At 53.2% G+C, this 18,166-nt stretch overlaps 2 protein-coding genes across 2 annotated transcripts; both read right to left on the bottom strand.

Moving 5' to 3' along the window:
• Positions 1 to 156: 156 nt before the first annotated feature.
• EXOSC6 (exosome component 6) lies at positions 157 to 1,736 on the bottom strand. Its single transcript, XM_033069666.2, has one exon. It carries the CDS (start codon positions 1,690 to 1,692, stop codon positions 850 to 852), a length of 843 nt encoding a protein of 280 aa, XP_032925557.1. The 5' UTR covers positions 1,693 to 1,736; the 3' UTR covers positions 157 to 849.
• Positions 1,737 to 1,814: 78 nt separating this feature from the next.
• AARS1 (alanyl-tRNA synthetase 1) lies at positions 1,815 to 17,768 on the bottom strand. The gene is made up of 21 exons (XM_033069608.1): positions 17,710 to 17,768; positions 16,130 to 16,338; positions 15,320 to 15,508; positions 14,578 to 14,723; positions 13,266 to 13,457; positions 12,702 to 12,846; positions 11,361 to 11,506; positions 10,699 to 10,807; positions 10,454 to 10,604; positions 9,990 to 10,114; positions 9,217 to 9,361; positions 8,432 to 8,610; positions 7,844 to 7,957; positions 6,878 to 7,084; positions 6,064 to 6,248; positions 5,549 to 5,657; positions 4,781 to 4,894; positions 4,383 to 4,502; positions 3,845 to 3,931; positions 2,362 to 2,475; positions 1,815 to 2,082 (listed from the first exon to the last, which is right to left on the bottom strand). The coding sequence occupies exons 2-21, from the start codon at positions 16,271 to 16,273 to the stop codon at positions 1,897 to 1,899; spliced, it is 2,907 nt and encodes a 968-aa protein (XP_032925499.1). The 5' UTR covers positions 16,274 to 16,338; positions 17,710 to 17,768; the 3' UTR covers positions 1,815 to 1,896.
• Between the last annotated feature and the right edge of the window lie 398 nt (positions 17,769 to 18,166).

Here is an 18,166-nt window from a genome sequence, read left to right on the forward strand (position 1 = left end):
CCTGGCAGACAGGACCATCTGCTCCACTCCATCCCCAGGAATAATCAGATTCCAAGGAAGCACCCAGCTCCTCCTGAACTCCTCAAGTAGAGTGGGAGTAGAGGGGGTGACCCCAGTTGTAGCAGAGGCCCCAGGAGGGCCATGCAGGCAGAAAACTCACCAAAAAAAATTTATTATTACAAAAGAACGAACAAAACACAACTCTGCCACCCTGAAGCACTGCCTGGGCAAGAAGTCCAAGGGATGTGCAGTCCATGCCATGCCATAGTTCCTGCCTGGTGCTGCCCAGATGCTGCCTGCACAGATGGATATGGTGGGGAGCCTGGTGCTGTGGCCACCCTGGGGTGAGATGTGGGGTCCTGGAGTGCCAGCAATTTCTTGGAGGGAGGTCTCAGGCAGGATCTAGCTGCAGAGGCAGTATGGAGAGTGTTCTTCAGGGGCTTCAGCAGCATGCAAGGCTGTTTGGGTGCCATGGTCTCCTGCAACACGAGGGCTTCTCAGGTGCACTCCGGGGTGTTTGAGCAGTGTGTGAAGGGTGCAGATTCCTTGAGCACAGTTCTTGGGCCTGTGTGGGCAGCACGAGGGGGTCTCCAGCACTGCAAAGGTTGGCTCATCCAGTCTCCGGCAGCATGAGGCATGGATCAGGCTGGTCTGGGGGTTCACCAGCAGTTACAATTAAGCTTCAACTTAATAAACTTCTAAGATTCTAAAAGTAAACTTATTTTAATCCCCAACAGTGATGAGTGGATCAGGCAGGCTCCAGGGGTCTCCGGCAGCATTGAAAGCAGCTTGGGCGGGCTCTGGGAGATGCCCCATCCCCAGAGCGGGGAACGCCGCTCTCACGGGCACTCAGGCACTGGTGGCGGCCGCAGTGGCAGTGGCGGTGGCAGCGGCGGCGGCATCGCGGCGCTGGGCGGCCCTGAGCAGGCTCTGCCGCAGCACCGGGTACTGCCGGTGGCAGCCATCGAGGCCGAGCCGCAGGGCTTGCGCCCAGTCCTCGGGCGGGCCGCCCCGGCCGCCGCCCAGCACGGCCGACACCTGGTTGAGGGCGGGCAGCAGGGCCAGCGTGAGGCGGGCGGCGGCGCGGCGCTCCTCGGGCTCGGCGGGCTGCAGCATCCATGAGGCGGCGGGCGCGGGCGGCCGGCTCAGCGCGCAGCCCACGGCCAGGTCGTACATCTCCACTCCCGCGTCCGCCAGCGCCAGGGCGGCGGCGCTGACGGCGGCGGCCAGCGCCGAGCCCCCGTCCTGCAGCAGCAGCGCGCTGACGGCCAGGCGGGCCCGCGGGTAGCGGCCCAGCCGCACCGCCGGCTCCAGCGCCTCCCGCAGCGCCGCCGCCGCCTCCCGCTCCGCCTCCCGCTCCGCCGCCGCGCCCGGCCGGCCCCGCGCCCCACGCCCCGCGAACGGCGCCCGGCGGAACTCGCAGAGCAGCCGGCCCGGCCCGGGCTCGGCCGACTCCCGCGGGCCCCAGGCGGCGCAGAGCACCTTGGTGCCGCTGCCCAGCTCCACGTAGGCCGAGCCCTGCGCCTGGCTCAGCAGCCCGGCCCGCGCGAACAGCGGCCGCAGGGCACAGGGGTCCCGCGGCGCCGCCCCCGCGCTCTCCTCGTTCTCCTCATCCTCGGCCGCGGTCGCTGCCCACAGCGCCGGCGGCTGCGACTCCTCCGGGCCGCACAGGCGGCGGTGATCCAGCGGCATGGTCGGCCGGACGCCGTGAGCGGGCGGGCCCCAGCAGGAGGAGGGCACAGGCTGTGACTGGCAGAGGGATCCCACCCCCATCCCCTCCCCTCCCGCCCCGCCTCCAGAGCCGGGGCGCAGAGCGCGGGGCAGGGAGCCTTTATTGACAGCAAAGCCGCACAGGGGACAGACAGGGAGACAACGGGGGCTGGGTTTCCCCTTCAGTCAGTTCTTCAGCTCCCCCAGGCGGAGCCTAGCAAAGTCCGTGGCCAGTTTCAGGGCTTCCTGCAGGCAGCCTACGTTCTTGCCTGTTGCCTGTGCAGAGATGTCCTTTCCACCGCCTTTGCCGTCCATCAAGCCAGACACTTCCTGCACCCACTGGCTGGCCTTCAGACCCTTATTTGCAGTCTCCTGGGCAGGAGAAGAAACCCAGCAGTCAGCACTGAACAGCAATGACCCTGCCCCGTGCCTACCACCCCATTAAGTCCTGACTCTTCCCCTTCCCTGTTTGCAGAGCATAACCCCCCTTCCCTCACTTCTGCAGCCTGACAATAAGCCCAAGTACAAAGGCTGTGGCTCTTGCCAAACCCCAATCAATTCTGGCTGTGTAATGTTAGATGGTTCCTGCCTGGAGGCTGCAGCTCCTCCAGAGAGGCTCAGGGAGAGGCAGACATGCAGTCTTGGCATTACCTGGGGTACTTGACACAGGCAGGTGATCCTGCCAGCTTCGTTATCCACAGCAAAGAGCATAGCAGCAGTCTGGGGGGAGTTAGTCTTGAAGAGCTTCAGAGATTCATTCAGGGCCTGGAAGAGAACACCACCATTGCAGGACTGTCTCCCTGAGCTTGCATCCAGCCCAGCTCCAGCCCCAACAGCACCCAGAGACCTCAGGGACCAGGAATTGCATTAAACCAGCCAGCAGCACTCTCCTCCTTCCAAGCATGAGCCATCTTCACATTCCTGGTCGTGTAGAAGCCTTAGCAGGGGACATAAACCCTGCCTGTGTACCCCAAGGCAGAAAAGAGATGCTTTTATTTCCCCACCTTGAGGTATACAGTAATTGGCAGAATCAGCCCCACAATAAACCTTTGCCTGAGTATAGTAGCTGGAGGGGGAAAAGCTCCTCCCAGCAGAAGGGAACAGCTGCTCCAAAGGGAGTCAGGAGGACTCAAATGCAGCATGAAGAGCCTGCAAGGGCTATCAGATACCAGGCAGGGAAGAACTAGGGAGACTGTCACACATTCCATTATTCCCAAGGAGACCATCATTCCTCACTCACACAGACAGCATGATGCAGCACAGAGCCCCAGGAATGGGTCCTCTGGTGAACAAAGCAGTGCTGCTCTGGGTGAACTGGGAACATGTAGCTCTCTGGGCTGCCAGCACTGCCATCCCATGGGATACACCCTTCTACCAGGGAAAATGCTGCACCCACTGGGGGCAGAAGCATGGGCATCATGGTGATGGTGGTGGCCACAGAAGAGTGAGCAGGATCAGCTCCAGGACTTTCAGAGAGGAAATTTTAACAGGGTGTTAAAGCCCAGAGCAGTGTAAGCCCAGGCACAACCAGCCCCCACTGCCTGGCACTTACTGGGCTCAGCACTGTGACACAATGCACACAACAGAGCATTCATTCCAACAGAAAGCACTTGAGAAAAAACTTGTGTGGAGGAGGGAAGGAGATTCAGCCCTGGCCAGGGAAGAACTTGAACCCAGCTGAGCAGACAGTGCTGGGGGCAGCTCTGCCTGGCCCTGTCCCCACACTCAGCCCAGGACACCACTCCCTGAGCTGATCTGCAGAGGCAATAAGCATCATGACTTTCATGGCTCAGCAGAGCTGCTGTTCTCAGCCCCCTAAGTGCATTTCAGTGTCATGACTGCTGCAGGATGAATCTTACCTGGGACACAATGGGATTTCTGCTGGGCTCCCTATCTACCACCGTGTCTGGAAACTCAGCAAGTGGTCAAAATCCCACTAAACCACAAGCCCATATGCTAGTCCAGGAGGTGGGACACCAGAGAATATCCCAGTGGTCCTTCCCCCTTTCTCAAGGACAGCAGATGACAAGAGGGACAACTCTGTAGCACTGAACTGTCTCCCTGAGTGATGAGAGACCACCCAGCTGCTCCTCAGGCAGAAGGAAAGTTGTTGAGAGATCAGACTTTCCCATACCTTTGCTGAGGCTCCATTTTCCATTTCCATGATGACCCACGGCTGGTTAGGGTGACTCTCAATAACTTGCTTGGTCTTCTCCAGTACCTGAGGACAACAGTGGTCAGCCACTAGACCATCCACACTGTGTATGGACACAAGAACCACCTGGGTAGAGCAGGGACAAAGGCCCCCAAAGTGCTCAAACACACCCACAGCCCAGCCTGGAGCAGCCTCACACTATGAAGCCAGGAGGAATATATTCTGACAGGCAGGTATGTGGCCTGCAAGATAGCATGTCATGCACGATTCTTCCTCCAGAAAACCCCAGTGGGATGCAGGAGGAAGCCTGCACCCAGGGGCATTGTTAGGGCAGGAATATACTTCAACCCAGGCACAGAGGTAATTCTGCTTCAGGAGGCAGCAGGAGAAGCTGGAAGGCTGAACAGTGTGAGGGGCACTTCCACACATCAATTCTCTTCCATCCTGGACACTAACAGAGCTCCCAAAGGAGCCCACAGCCCTCCCACACTGTCCTTTATTCCCACCCAGGGCTCACTCTTTTCTGGATGTCAGCTTTGCTTGCTCGGTCCAGGTCATCCATGACTTTCTTCAGTGCTTTAACAGCCTCTCTCAGTTCATCTTTCTGCCACTGTGGGATGACAGCAGTGGCCAGTGTCTGCAGAAGAGGACAGGTAGAGAAGGTTAAAGGTGCTGGCAATCATGGCAGCAAATGCAGCACCTCATGAACTCTCCCTCAACTGGCAGAGCCCAGTAAGCTCCAGTCCTCTCCCAGTGCCAATGACCTGAGGCAAAGGTGCTGGCTGCAGCACCCATGGGGTGCAGGGCTGTTGGACAGGAGCAAGAAGGTGAACTCAGGCCTCATTAATGAGAGTCAGTTCTGGCAGTCAAGGTCCCATTCACTTTGGGGAAGCAGAGCACTGCTACCATCCTCACCTCACTGAGATCCGTGATCTCCTTCTGCACATCCTTGTTGGGAGCTGTCTGGACCTTCACCTTGGCCTCTAGGGCTGACAGCAGTTTCCTGAGGCTGTCCACTTTCCTGAGGGCCTAGAAAAATACAATCTAAGCTAAATCAAGCTGGAAGATTGAGCAGGTTGGGCTTTTGGTCACCCCAGAATGCAAAGAGGTAAGGAATGCTGGAATGCCCCAGGATGGAGCTTAGTAAATCTTGGGAAGCCACAGGGCCAAAGCAAGCATCATCTGACCAGAACCAGGAGGTGTGAGATGCTGGCACCAGGATGTAATGGGTGCCAGGTCTCTTCCTTGCCAGGATCCCCCCAAAAGAGAAATCATCTCCACCATGAAACCTCTTTCTTCCACTTTAGGGGAGCACCAGCCCACATCAAAAGTCATTGTTTCCTACAGCAGAGGACTGGATTCAGACTTCACCACTCTCCTGTTGGCCTTGCCAGCTGCTGAGAGCTCTACATCAGCAGCCACTCTGAAAAGCAACCTGAGCAAACCCTGGAGCCATCCCACACACCCACACAGGTTTCTCTGCCACAACACCTACAGCTGAGACTTCTCCCTCTCCTCCCTGTTCCAACTGCAGTACAGCCAGGGTCTCCAGCAGTCTTTGCCAACAGCAGCACCCTTTTCCCTGAGTCCCTCAGAGGATATTGTGCAAATTTGAACAAAAGGAACTTTGGCACAAGATTAATAGGTGGAATTTCACAGAGAATCTCTCCTGCCTACCCTTACCTTCCGAGCTTCAGCCCCAGTGACTGCAACTATCCTCCGAATGCCTTTAGCAATTGCTTCTTCTGAAACAATCACAAAGGGGCCAGCATGGCTGGAGTTCTGCAAGTGCCTTTGGAAAGAATCCAGACAAGACCACAAGAGAGAATCAGAAGTCCACCTCTTATCTCAGCAAGAATCAGCACAGAAATAAAGACAACCTCCTGCCAGGGAAATGCATCAGTGTGGGCACAGGCAGAAAAACCAACCTGTGCTAAAAGCAAATGAATGAGGAAAGACCTGTGCTCCCAGCACTGCCAGAGACCCTGTGTGAGGGCAGGGGCAATAAAGGCAGTTTCCTGCCTGCAAAGGGTAATTTTAAAGACTGATTGACTCAGGACTGGGAATGCAAAGGCACATCACCACCACCACCTCCATCTCTGCCCAGTGTATGCTCATGGCACTCCCAGGAGTTCAAGCTCCACAGGAACTCCTTTTCAGCCGCTCTGCCACCTTCCCCGGCCTCTCCAGGTACTCACGTCCCTCCGCAGAACTCAATAGAGGTGATGGAGCCCCCAGGGCCAGAGGGGTCAGCCAGGAGCTCCTCCACAGGGATGCCAATGGAAACCACACGGACAGGATCGGGGTAGGTCTCGTCAAAAACTGCCCGAAGTCCTTGGATAGCTTTGGCTGCTGCAAGAGGGCAGTCCTTGGCATACACAGTCTGCAGAGGATAGCAAAGGGAAGATGGTAAGAGCCAGTCCTGTCAGCTGTGACTGAAGGCCCATGTTCACAGCAAATTTCTTCCTCTGAAAGATCCTAGAAGTGAAGTCTTGTGCCTTACCTGAGCTGGGGCTTGCTGATCTGCAAGAATCACAAAGTTATTAAAAGACATCTCATCTTCAAAACTCCCAATACCACCTGCTCAGACTCCCTGTGTGCTACTGCATGTACAAAAGTTCCAAGCAGATTCCAGAGTCCTCCAGGGCTGGCTCTGACACTTGGCACCAGACAGAGCAACTCTCCTGCCACTGGGGACACATCACTGGTTGTCTGGGTGTACGCTGTGAATCCAGCCAAGCCTGCAAAACTACTCTGCCAAACTTCATGGCTCTTGTAGCTGATGTGACACTACTGCAGGCATAGGAACACTCCAACCCTAGAGAGGGCTTGAAACTAATGAACAGAACAATCCGTATGGGGTTTTCCCACTCAAAACTGTCTAAGGTGATGGCAATCTGTGCACAGTACTGCACCAGCAGCTCAGAATCCTCCTGTGCATGCCAAACTCCCAGCAGCCCAGACCATCCAAAACCTGGACTCAAGGTATACAGACATGTCAGCCATACCCACCTTTGACTCCTCAATCATCTGGTTGGCAATCCCTTCAACTTTCTTGATTTCCTGGGTGGACAGGGCTCCCTTGGCCGTGAAGTCAAAGCGCAGCCTGTCGGGTGCCACCAGGGACCCCCTCTGGTCGGCCTCCCCCAGCACGGAGCGCAGGGCGAAGTTCAGGATGTGGGTGGCCGTGTGGTTGCTCATCACTGGCCTCCGCCTGGCCTGAAGGAGGGAGCCACTGTTAGATGGAGTCCTACACCCCAGAGCCACAACCATCTCAGCAGCTGAAGGGGAGGTTAATGCCCTGCTCCAACAGAATCCTAAATGAGCTCAGGACACCAGAAACAACTGGTCACACTTGCTGCCTTGGAGCTTCAGCTACAGGAACAGGTGTTCCCCACCAAATCTGTACATGGTATTTTTCCTGGCAGTTCCTCGTTGGGTCTGTGTGGAGAGAGGCCAAGGACAGACCCAAGACACAGACAAATGATCTCTGTTCCTCAGCAGGGAAAAGCACTCCAAGATGGAAGCCTTCCTTCCCCTTCTAAAGGTGCTGCCGCTACAGGGAAGGGAAATGCATCAGGCTGACTGTGCTCAACCCACCAGTCACTCAGCAAGCTGAGCTCACAGGAGCAATGTTTGGAGTGGGGCAGTCAGCCCAGGCTTTCTGCTGTTGTCCCCACATAGTGGAGCACCACACATGTTCTCCCTGCAAGTCATGATCCAAAATGTGTTCCTGCCTGTGGTCAGCAAACCCAGCAAGAGTGCCTCTGAGCTAGCTGGGCATTATCTGCCTCATGGTAGGAGAAAGCCAGGTGTGAAGTAGGAGAGACTTGGAGTCAGCCACATACTGCTTGATCATGTGCTGCAGAGAGAGCAGGACCCAAACATCAGGCCCCCAGAGCAGCACTGATGAAAAGAAACAAGACAAAATCCAGAGAAAAGAGACAAGCCCACGTGTTACACCATGTTTTAACTCACCTCATCAATAGTCAGGTGGACCTGATCTCCTACTTTCAAGCTCCCATACAGAGTTCCTATGTGGAGCACGTAGCCTCCTCGGACCTGAACATTCTTCACAGTGAATTCTGTTTTCTGTACAAAGAGGGAAATGCCCCATGTGAGCAGGGTGAGAGGCCAAGGGGAGACACCATCCAGCCAGAGGTCTCAGCTGCAACCGGAAAGGTCCTGGCTGAGAGCCAGTCATGTGTGTGCTGAAGAAAGCTGAGTGTGCCCAGACACAGCACACAGCAAAGCAGAGCAGTGAATGAAGGAGCTCCCCACCTCAGCTCCCCATCTTGGCTTGAGAGCATTGCCCTTGGGCTTGGCAATCCCAGCACCACCACCACAGGTACCCACATTCTGGTGAAAGCAGCACAGAATTGAGCTCCTCAAGGAGCAAGGGGAACAAAACTCCAGCACATCCATGCCATGCTGCACCCCCAGAAAGGAACCCTGTGCAATGCATGACATGGATGGGAAATGGCTGGAGCTTGCTTGGCCCCTTCTCCCCTGTGCCCAGGCCCTGAGTCAGACTGAGTCTAGCAAAAGGCTCTCAGGCCAACTCACATCTTCCCTGCTGTCGTCATCCTTGACCATGTAGCCCTGGTCATAGATCTGCCCACCCTGCTCGGCGTAGAAGCAGGTCCGGTCCAGCACTATCCCACACTCCTGGCCAGTGGACACCTCCTCCACAAACTTCTTCTCCCTGCGGATGGCTTTCACTGTGGCCACAAGGCTCCCGAAATCTGCCACCAGGATGACAGGCAGTGTCAGTGAAACAGGAAAACCTTGCAGACACCACACAGGAGCAGAATGTCATAGCAACACATCCCAGTTATTGCAGGAGCTCATGGCAACTAACACATTTGCAGGGGATAAGGAGAGAGGAGTAAGGCAACAGTTATTTTATTTATGCCCTCCAAGGCAGGGACTGTCACTGCTTCTCACACCTATGCAGCAAGTCAGCAGCACACATGCTTATGAGCCTGCAGCCTCCTAAATCCCCATCAAATCAAAAAACCAGCAGGAAGAGCCAGAGCAAGCAAGCCAAAGACACTCCAACATTCCAAGCAGAAACTGCAGTCTCCTGCAGCACTGGCAAAGGAGCAGCTGAGAAACACCAACATAGGAGTGTGGAGACATAAAGCTACAGGAATTCCCTTAATTTGGCAACAGCAGTACAGTAGCCCCTGAAAAGTCTGTCCTCTTTCTCTGCTCAATTAGTAACAAGCAGGCTATTCACCTGCACAGCCCTCCACTTCCAATTCCATGTCCCAGGAAAGGGGAGCCCAGAGGTACATGCCAGGGAAGGTTTAGCAGCAGAACATGATTGTGAGAAGGTTTTTCCATACCATAGGTACCGCTCGGATCTGAAGCATAGTTGTACTTTGGTGAGTCATCTGTTGCCTCCAGCCCTTGGGCTCTTAGCTCTTCAATGGCATAGATGTCCAGCATGAGGAGATCCTCCCCTCCAGCACCCTTGCCTTGGGATTTGAGCTGCCAATGAACAAGGTTTGAGAAACTATCGGCCAAATACCAAGGTTTAAGAAACACCAGTGCATGCCAGCCTAGTTGCACATCTCACTCACATCCCCCAGCACTCCCTGATTTAGAGCTCTGCTCTGGGAAGCTGTGCACCAGCACCTGGAAGATGCCAATTTTTCTGGCTTCAGAGCAGCCTGTTCCAGCATGCAGACCAAGTGGGCATGTGCACACTAAGGACAAGGCAAGTATCCAGCTGGTCAAACATGCAGTTGCTGCAGCAAACATACTGGGAAATGCACCCAAGATGCAGGCCTGCCTGGATACTGATCCTTGGACAGGGAAACACTTCCCTAACCACAACAGGACAGCAGAGGTGCTCCCAGCACTCCACTATCTCTGTCTGAAGGCTGAGCTCAAGGTTCCAGGCTTTGCTAGTGAGCAAAACCAACCCCAGCTGTACAGAAAAGACGTGTCCCACAGCAACTGCAGTTGCCCTGGTTTCTTCCCACGGGACAAACCACGGGGCATACAGGGTGTGAGCAGACTCAGCGAGAAAGGAGCAACTCATGACTGCAAACTGCAAGGAAGGGAATTTTACCTACCCACTCATAAACTAGCTTCCCCTGGAGCTGTTACCCACCTGAGCGTTTTTCCGCTCTTCTTCAAAGCCCTCCATGTCTACAACAAGGCCCTTCTCCTCTGCAATCAGCCCAGTGAGATCTGCAGGGAATCCGTAGGTGTCATACAGCAGCCAGGCAGTGTCACCTGCAGAAAAAGGGCAAAGCAGTCACCTCTCATGTTCCATGAGACACTGCTCCCCCACTGGCTCTGAGCTATGGCAGGACAGTGAACAGTTCTGGAGAACGTGAACATCCAAAAGGCTCCTCCCCAACAGCAGAGATGTGTCTGGGCAGCTCAGGAACCTGAGCAAGTGAGCACAGGCCAGAGGAGAGATGGGTGCTTCAAATCTAAGAGACTCCAACTTTGTCCCCCCACCACCTTTAACTGTCCCACACTTTCCCTTCCCCCAACTTCCCTCAGCCCTTATGTGATCCTGGATAATAAATGCCTTTTGCTGCATCCAGACAGAAGCCACAGCCTTACCAGGAATGACTTTACTGTCCCCAAGGCTCTGGATCTTCCTGTCCAGGATGCGACGGCCTCTGCTCAGTGTTTTCAGGAACTGATCCTCTTCTTCATTGATAATGTCCTTCACCATATCTGGGTCCTTCTTCAGCTCAGGAAAGGCATCTCCCTGCAGACCCAGGAAGAGGAGACCTTCAACATGGAGATTTGTACATCTCAGCAAAGGAAGTCTTCAGCAGATACAGTGGAATAGGAGAACTTACCAGTGACTGCACCACCACATCAACCAGAGTAGCAAAGAAACCCTTGGGGGCATTGAGCTTCTCATGGGAATAGCGCACAGCCCGTCGGAGAATCCGCCTCAGCACATACCTAGGGAACAGCAGAGCCCCTCATGCAAATGTTATACATCTGAGTGGCTCTCAGGGGCTCCACCAGCATCCACCCACCAGCACACCCTCCCAGAACCAAGAGCACAGGGTGTTCTCCTCATTTTCTCTCAAGCTGCTGCTCATGGCAGCAGCAAGGCACAGGTGAGGTGCTAGGCCCCAGCTGCATGACCCACATTCACTGTGTGCTATGGAGTCCACTGGCACCTGCAGCACAGCCCCCCAGCCCAACATTTCTTGCTTTTTCAACAGCAACACTGCACTAAGCCAGGCTTTGTGCCTTTCTGCCCAGTCATCTTATCTGGGGGCTGGCACAGCAGCAATGGTGCTCACAAGAACCTTCAGACTGTGCATCATGGCCTTTTGGGTGAACCTTACTACAGTGATTCAAGCATCAAATATCCTGAGGAAACACTCTGCTACCCACTGCTTTAATGATGAATCCAAAGAGATCCCAGAGACATAGGATCCCAGAGCCTTGAGGGCAGCCATGTGGAACAGAATGGGAGTGGTGACATGCAGCAGCTCCTTCTTACCCTCTGCCAGTGTTGTCAGGCCTGCCCCCGTCCGAGAGGGCCAGGGTGATGGTGCGTGCGTGGTCAGCCAGCACACGGTACGCCATGTCGATTCCATCAGCATCCTCGGCCCCCACCTGCCCCAGGTACGGCCTGGCACCTGTGCCCTTTGCAGAGGAGAAGGCAGTGGGTACAATTACTGACAATGGCACCATGGCAGAATTACAGGGAAGGGCCTCAGAAGCCAAGCCCACCCCACAGCTACAGAGAACATTCCTCTTGGAAAGAGATGATTCAGTGAACCTAGGGAAAGCACAAAGCTGTGGCCCACATTTCAACGGCTAAAAGCTCTCCAGGCCAAAGGGAAGAAAATCCAATATATCCCATCATTAAGGGTCCAAGAGAGAGGAAGAGACTACAGGGAAATCATCTGTTTTGCACAATGGCTCAAGGACTCCAACCTGACATAACCTGCTCAGCCAAGAAACCTTTCAAATTCTGTCCCACAGGAGATGGTCCCAGCTTTCCTCTTTTAGGATGGTTTTATCCACACCCTAGGGAAAGATACTGCTGTAACCATGCACTGCTTGCATGTGGTGCAAATCTTCTGCCACAGGCACAGTCCCTCCAGCCAGGCTCCCAGCACATGACAGAAAGGCAGAAAAGGACACATGGCTGTGTTAAGTCAGTGGACTTAATATCAAAAAAGTGTTACTGAAAATTCCAACTCTGGAGCTTGGCACCTCACTCCTTAGAGGTTGCAGGGGCCTAAGCTCTTCTCCCTGCATTTTATCCAGCATGATCTACAGCCAGGAAGCTCTGCCTCCTCCATGGAGGAGAAAAAAAAAAGGCTTGGGCCTGCACACATAATTCCCAGCACGAGTAATGTGGTCCCTACCCAGGATAATGCAGCAACAGCACACAGGTTCTGCAAGTGACTGTCGTGGTTTATGGCAAAGCACTCCAGGCTAAGGGAATTTCTATAGATCAGCATGTTCCAGATGTGAGACTGAAGGACAAATTGATTCTGGGTTAGCAGTACCACGTGCTGTCTAGCACGTGGCAGAAAGATGGCACTTGGCCATGTTGGACTGCAGAGCATCTCCTGCTGGAGAGGAACAAGGAGTGTCCATCAGGACAGTTCACAGAAACTGGGAAAGCTGCATCACTCACTGTCTATTTTTCCCCCAGGAAAATGTCCCAGGGCAGCAATTACTGTGCCAGCCTGGTTCCTATTCTCAGCAAAGTCCAAATGTGTGGGGCTCACAGCAGGTGGGAAAGCAGAGACCACCCTGTCCAACCAGTCCCACACATCTCCCCAAGAATTCAGGGAATGGATGCAGGTCAGGATTCAGTTCATACCTTTTGGATGGCTTCAAAGTAAGGAAGGAAAAGGTCAGTGTCATAGTTAGACATCTTGTTCTGCAGCACAGAAACCAGCCTCTCCAGGCCCATCCCAGTATCAATACTTTTCTTAGGAAGGGGTTTCAGTGTCCCATCAGCTTCCCTGCCAAAGAAAGGTGAGATGTTATGGATGGAGGCTCTGCAGGGGGAATCCCATTTCTTTCATCATCAGATTTGTGACACAGGCCCATACATAAGCCACACAAAGGACAACTTTGATAAAATATAGTTAACAAGACCCTCAGCAACAACTTAGACCCAGAGCAGACAACAACTTATTCACTACTGAACTGCTGGCAGATAAACAGAGAAAATAGTCTCAGTTTGTCCCAAAAGCAGCATGACCAACCCCTTCTGTACCAGTGGGTAAGGGGACAGAGCATCACAAAGTGCTCAGCTGCTGGATAACTGGGAACAGCAAGCAGGCCACGGGCAGTCAAAAGAACACACAGCCCAAGCAGCCTCCCAAACTGAGCTAGAGCAACCTGGCTCACCTGGAAGCTGGAAGCAGATCTGGCTCACCTATTGAACTGTATGAACACCAGGTTCCAGATCTCCAGGACATTGGGGTCATCCTGATTGACCAGGTGTGAAGCATCTCTGTCCCCAATCCGGTCATAGTGGATCTCACTGCAAGGGCCACAGGGCCCGGTGTCTCCCATTTCCCAGAAATTGTCCTTCATACTGCCAGGCAGAATCCTGCCCTCAGCCAGCCTGTAAGGAGAAATTTATTGAACAACACAGACTAACTAAAAGAATTACCCAAACTAAAGGCTATGCCAAAGAAACTACAGCTCACTAATTCCCTAGATGTGCTGATGAATTCTTGGTGTCTTTAGACAGATCAATCCAAGAGCCTAACGTTCAGAAGCCCTGCTGAAGCAATCAAGTGAACACAGGCACCTGGCAGTCATCCCAGGTGGAGAGAGACTTACACAACACCTCAGTAAAGCCATCAGCAAGAAGATGCTGATGGGATAAAAAAATCTCTCCTATGAGAAAAGGCTGAAAGAATTTGGATTGTTCAGCATGGAGAAGGTTCTGGGATTACCTTGTTGTGGCCTTTTAGTACCTAAAGGGGACTATAAGAAATCTGGAGAGGAGCTGTTTAGAAGGGTATGGAGTGATAGGAAAAGGGCTTTAAACTAACAGAGGGTAGATGCATATTATATATTATAAATAAACTCTTCCCTGTAAGCAGGGTGAGGCAGTGGAACAGTCTGCCCAGAGAAGCTTTGTCTGCCCCATCCCTGGAAGAATTCAAGACCAGGTTGGACAGGGCTTGGAACAAGATGTGCTGTAAGGTCCCTTCCAACCCAAACCATTCTAAAGTTCTGTGATTCCATGATCTTCTCAAATGCTGTCAGTGGCAGTTCACTGGGCAAGACATCCCATGCACCAGACCAAGCAGGATTCTTAAGCTTACACAAGAGATTTTGAAACCAGAGTATCTCACTATCTTCTATCTAGTATCAGTACTTCCCTTTGGTTTGGAAGCTCCACCACCCTGCAAATGTTATTTGGGACACTTCAATTTTGTTAAAGCCTCCTGTTACATGTGTTCTGCCTTATAACACAGGCAATCATTGAGTCATAGAAACATTTAGGTTGGAAAACACCTTTCAGATTATCAAGTCCAACCATTACTCCAATATTGCCAAACTCACCCCAAAGTGCCACAGCTACACAGCTTTAAAATCCCTCCAGGAATGGTGACTCCACCATTGCCCTGACCAACCTGTTCTGTTCTGCTTCTGAGAAGAACTTTTTCCTAATATCCAAGCCGAATAAATTGCTCATCAAAACATGCACCTGTCCCAGTGAAAGGCCTTACCCCAAATCCAGCCAGATCTGCTTGCACTCCAGGTCTGGCTGCAGTCCTGCAGCCTCATTTCCACCAAAGTAAGTGACATAGAGTCTTTCAGCAGGGATGCCAAACTCCTTGGTGAGAAGCTCCAGTGCCAGTTTACAAGCAAGTTCCTGCAGAAGGAAACATGAGATCAGCAAGTGAATGTAAAGACAGCTTCTCTTCAACATCCAAAGCAGTGACTACTGTAGGTATCAGCAGCCAAAAACTTTCTGACTTTTGACATAAGAGAAAAATTAATACATACAGTGAAGAGGGTACAAGAATCATGTCATATGACTGTCTCAATGCAGCCAAGTTAACTCCTAGCATGTTCACTGCCTCCAAAAAGCCTTTTAATTCCGACTTTGAATACTACACTTTCCCAAGAAACTTGGGAAAGGAAATCATAATTGTATGATCACTCCTGTTTGAAGGTCAGCCACAGCAGCACAGCACATTAGTCCCCACATCTTCAGGACAGCCACTAAAATCTCTGCCTGAAGACTCCAAACTAGCAGAGTTAATTTAATCAGCTTTGTAAACCTTAAGTAATTAATCCCAAATCATTCTGGAGGGTTGGGGCAGGTTCCAAGCTCATTTATTCCAAAGGAGCCACATGCACCTCTGTGCCAACATATTCTCTTTCCTCTTGGCAACTGCTCTGCTGAGTTTACAGAGACAGATAAATCTGCACAAGCGATTCAGAACTGCACCCAGACTGTTTTACCTTGAAATAATCCCCAAAGGACCAGGACCCCAACATCTCAAAGAAGGTGTGGTGGTACACATCTTTCCCCACATCATCCAGGTCATTGTGCTTGCCCCCTGCTCGGATGCACTTCTGAGTGTTGGTGGCTCTGCTCAGTTTAGCGAGCGGGTGTGAGGGGTCGATGGTATTGAGGAAGATGGGTTTGAACTGTGAGGAGAGAAAAAAGGGCACATGAAATGCTAGAAAGGGTGAGAAAGTAAGAAAAGCACTCAGAAACTGTTTTCAGATGTTGAAGGAACAGCAAGGAAGTGTCATTTATGTCATGATATCACTAATTTGAACATACCCAAATCACCTTTCAGAAACAAACCTGCTGCTCCTGTCCACGAGGAGGTTGCCTAGAACTCAGCACTCACACACACAGGTGTTCCTAGAGCCCACCAAACCCCAGGCCTTCCAAAGGGACTAAAAGCTGTCAGATTCACAGCTACCAAAAAATAAAAAACTGGGTGCAGTTACTGATCTGCAGCAGAGCCCTTGGAGCATCCCAGTTTCAACCACTATTTAAAGACACCATTAGTCATTTGTGCCAGGGCTGCTGTGGTACCAAGGACACAAGACTGGCAGAGCTCTCACCACAGGATCCTCTGCCAGTGCTCTTGCCAATTTTGTGAGAGCACAGAGGGTTCCAGAGGACACACCAATCATCTCTCTGTGACCAGAAAGAAGGTGTAGAAAACAATAATTTTCTCAACAGCTCTGCAAACAGCTTCACAGGTTCCAACAGGATATGTTTGTAGGACCGCAGTGCCAGGGTGGGAATCCTACCTGATTCATACCAGCATTGGCAAAGAGCAGTGTGGGGTCATCCAGGGGGATTGTAGAAGATGAGTGCACATAGGTGTGCTTGTTTTCCCTGAAGAAGTCAATGAACCGTTGCCGGATCTGGCTGGCAGTGAGCGGGGTCTCCATCTGGAAGCTGGAAGCTGCCACTGCCCAAAGCAAGCGGCAGGAGAGTGGCAAAACGTTGGAGCAGTCTAAACAAACGACAACAAACAACACTCTGATGTGCTGTCAGCTCAAGGTGAACATCAGGATCATTGTCTCCAACTCCTGAAAGGCTCTCCCCACACTGTTAAATACTCCCTGACACTTCAGTTCAACCATCAATCTGCCCCAAACAGTCGTGGCTCAACCTGAAATTTTCTCTCCCCCAAACTCTCTGATTTCTGGGGCTCTACCTCAAGTTGCCTGTTCTTTGAAAACACATTGTTATAAAATATCAAATTCATATGGATACTGTGGATACTAAATGGATACTAAATGGATACTAAACTTAGGTTGTGTTTGCCTTGCTGGGGACAGAGGGAGTGCCAAATCACCAAAGCATTCAAGGTGATTAAATGCAGAGTGAGGAGATATCATCACGGCCTTCCAGCATTTAAGGGGGCTTATAAAAATGACAAATAGCAACTTTTTATGTAGGCAGATAATGACATGACAAGGTGGAACAGTTTTAAATTGGAAGAGGAGAAATTTAGGTTACGTACTAGGAAGAAATTCTTCCCTGCATTGGTGGCAAAGACTTGGCACAGACTGCCAAGAGAAGATGTGGCTTACCCATCCTTGAAAGTGTTCAAGGCCAGGCTGGATGGGGCTTGGAGCACCATTGTGCACCATTGTGCAGTGGAAGGGATGTTAGAACCAGGTGGGCTTTCAGGTACCTTCCAATCCAAACCACTGTGTGATTCAGTGATTAAATCACAGAACAGCCTAGTTTCAAAATGACCCCTGAATAGAACCTTGTCCACTCCCCCTGCTCAAAGCAGAACCAGCTCCAGGGAATCCTGGAAGCCTTCCCTGAGGGGACCCACATCCCCACACACACCAGAGGCAGTGACAGCCCGGAGGGCAGCACCGCCCGTGTCCTGCGGGCACGCAGGGCTGTCCCTGACAGCTCAGCGCAATGCGGATCCAGGAGGGAGGCCAGATCCCAGCAGAGCCTGCTGCGGCGGAGACACGGGAATTCCCCACAGGAGCAAGGCGTGGGAGTACCACAGCACAGAATCAATTAGATTGGAAAAGCCCTCTGAGATCATCGAGTCCAACCTGGATGCTTGCAGGAGGGAAGAATCCGAGGTGGGGAGGACCAAGCACAGGACCTATGACAGCCTCTGCCCACACACACCCGCTCGCCAGCGCCCGAGGAGGGCTGAGGGCACAGCGGTGTCCGGCAGCGCCGCCGGCCGCCCGGCATCCCCTCGCGGGCCCGCATGGGGCGCGACCAGCGCACCGTCACCCTCCCGCCCTGCCTTCTCCGTGCCCCTCTCCCCTGTGTCCGCGGGTCCCGGCCGGGCCATAGAAGCCAAACCCAGTAGCCAGACCCCCGCAGGCCCCTCAGGCCGTACCTGCGCGACCACCGCCGCCCCTCGCTGCGCTCCGCCGGCCGCGCCGCAGCACCCGCTCCGCCCCGCCCCTCCGCCGGACGCCACCTCCCATTGGTTGCGGGGGCTGCCACTCTTCTGCCAGCCCCACCCGTCCGCGCGGCGCCCCGCCCCCGGCTGATGCAATGGCGGGACACGGCGGCCACGTGACGCGGGCGGGCTGAGGCCTCACTGGGCGCCGCCATTTTAGGGGTGCCCGCCCTGAGGGCGCAGGGACGGTGCCCCAAAAATCGAGTTCGTTCTCTGGTGTGCCACGAGCAGATAATGACACACTCGAGTGAGACATTGTTTATTTCGGAGCTGCCCCAGCCTGAGTGCTCAGTGGTGTGCCACAAATGCAGCACACCCCACCGGACTACCTATGCTGTTATTTATACACAGAAAATTAGTGTTAGTGTAGCTTCCCAAGCACAGCCCTTCT

This window comes from Catharus ustulatus, chromosome 11 (genome assembly GCF_009819885.2).
Source record: "Catharus ustulatus isolate bCatUst1 chromosome 11, bCatUst1.pri.v2, whole genome shotgun sequence".
Lineage (NCBI taxonomy): Eukaryota > Metazoa > Chordata > Aves > Passeriformes > Turdidae > Catharus > Catharus ustulatus.

Coding starts and splice junctions, on each gene's coding strand:
- EXOSC6 (XM_033069666.2), bottom strand. CDS start 1,692: ATGCCGCTGGATCACCGCCGCCTGTGCGGCCCGGAGGAGTCGCAGCCG.
- AARS1 (XM_033069608.1), bottom strand. CDS start 16,273: ATGGAGACCCCGCTCACTGCCAGCCAGATCCGGCAACGGTTCATTGAC. Junction 10,808..11,360: donor CCTGACAACACTGGCAGAGG/GTAAGAAGGAGC, acceptor GCTGTTCCCTAG/GTATGTGCTGAGGCGGATTC. Junction 5,658..6,063: donor ATTGAGTTCTGCGGAGGGAC/GTGAGTACCTGG, acceptor TTCTTTCCAAAG/GCACTTGCAGAACTCCAGCC.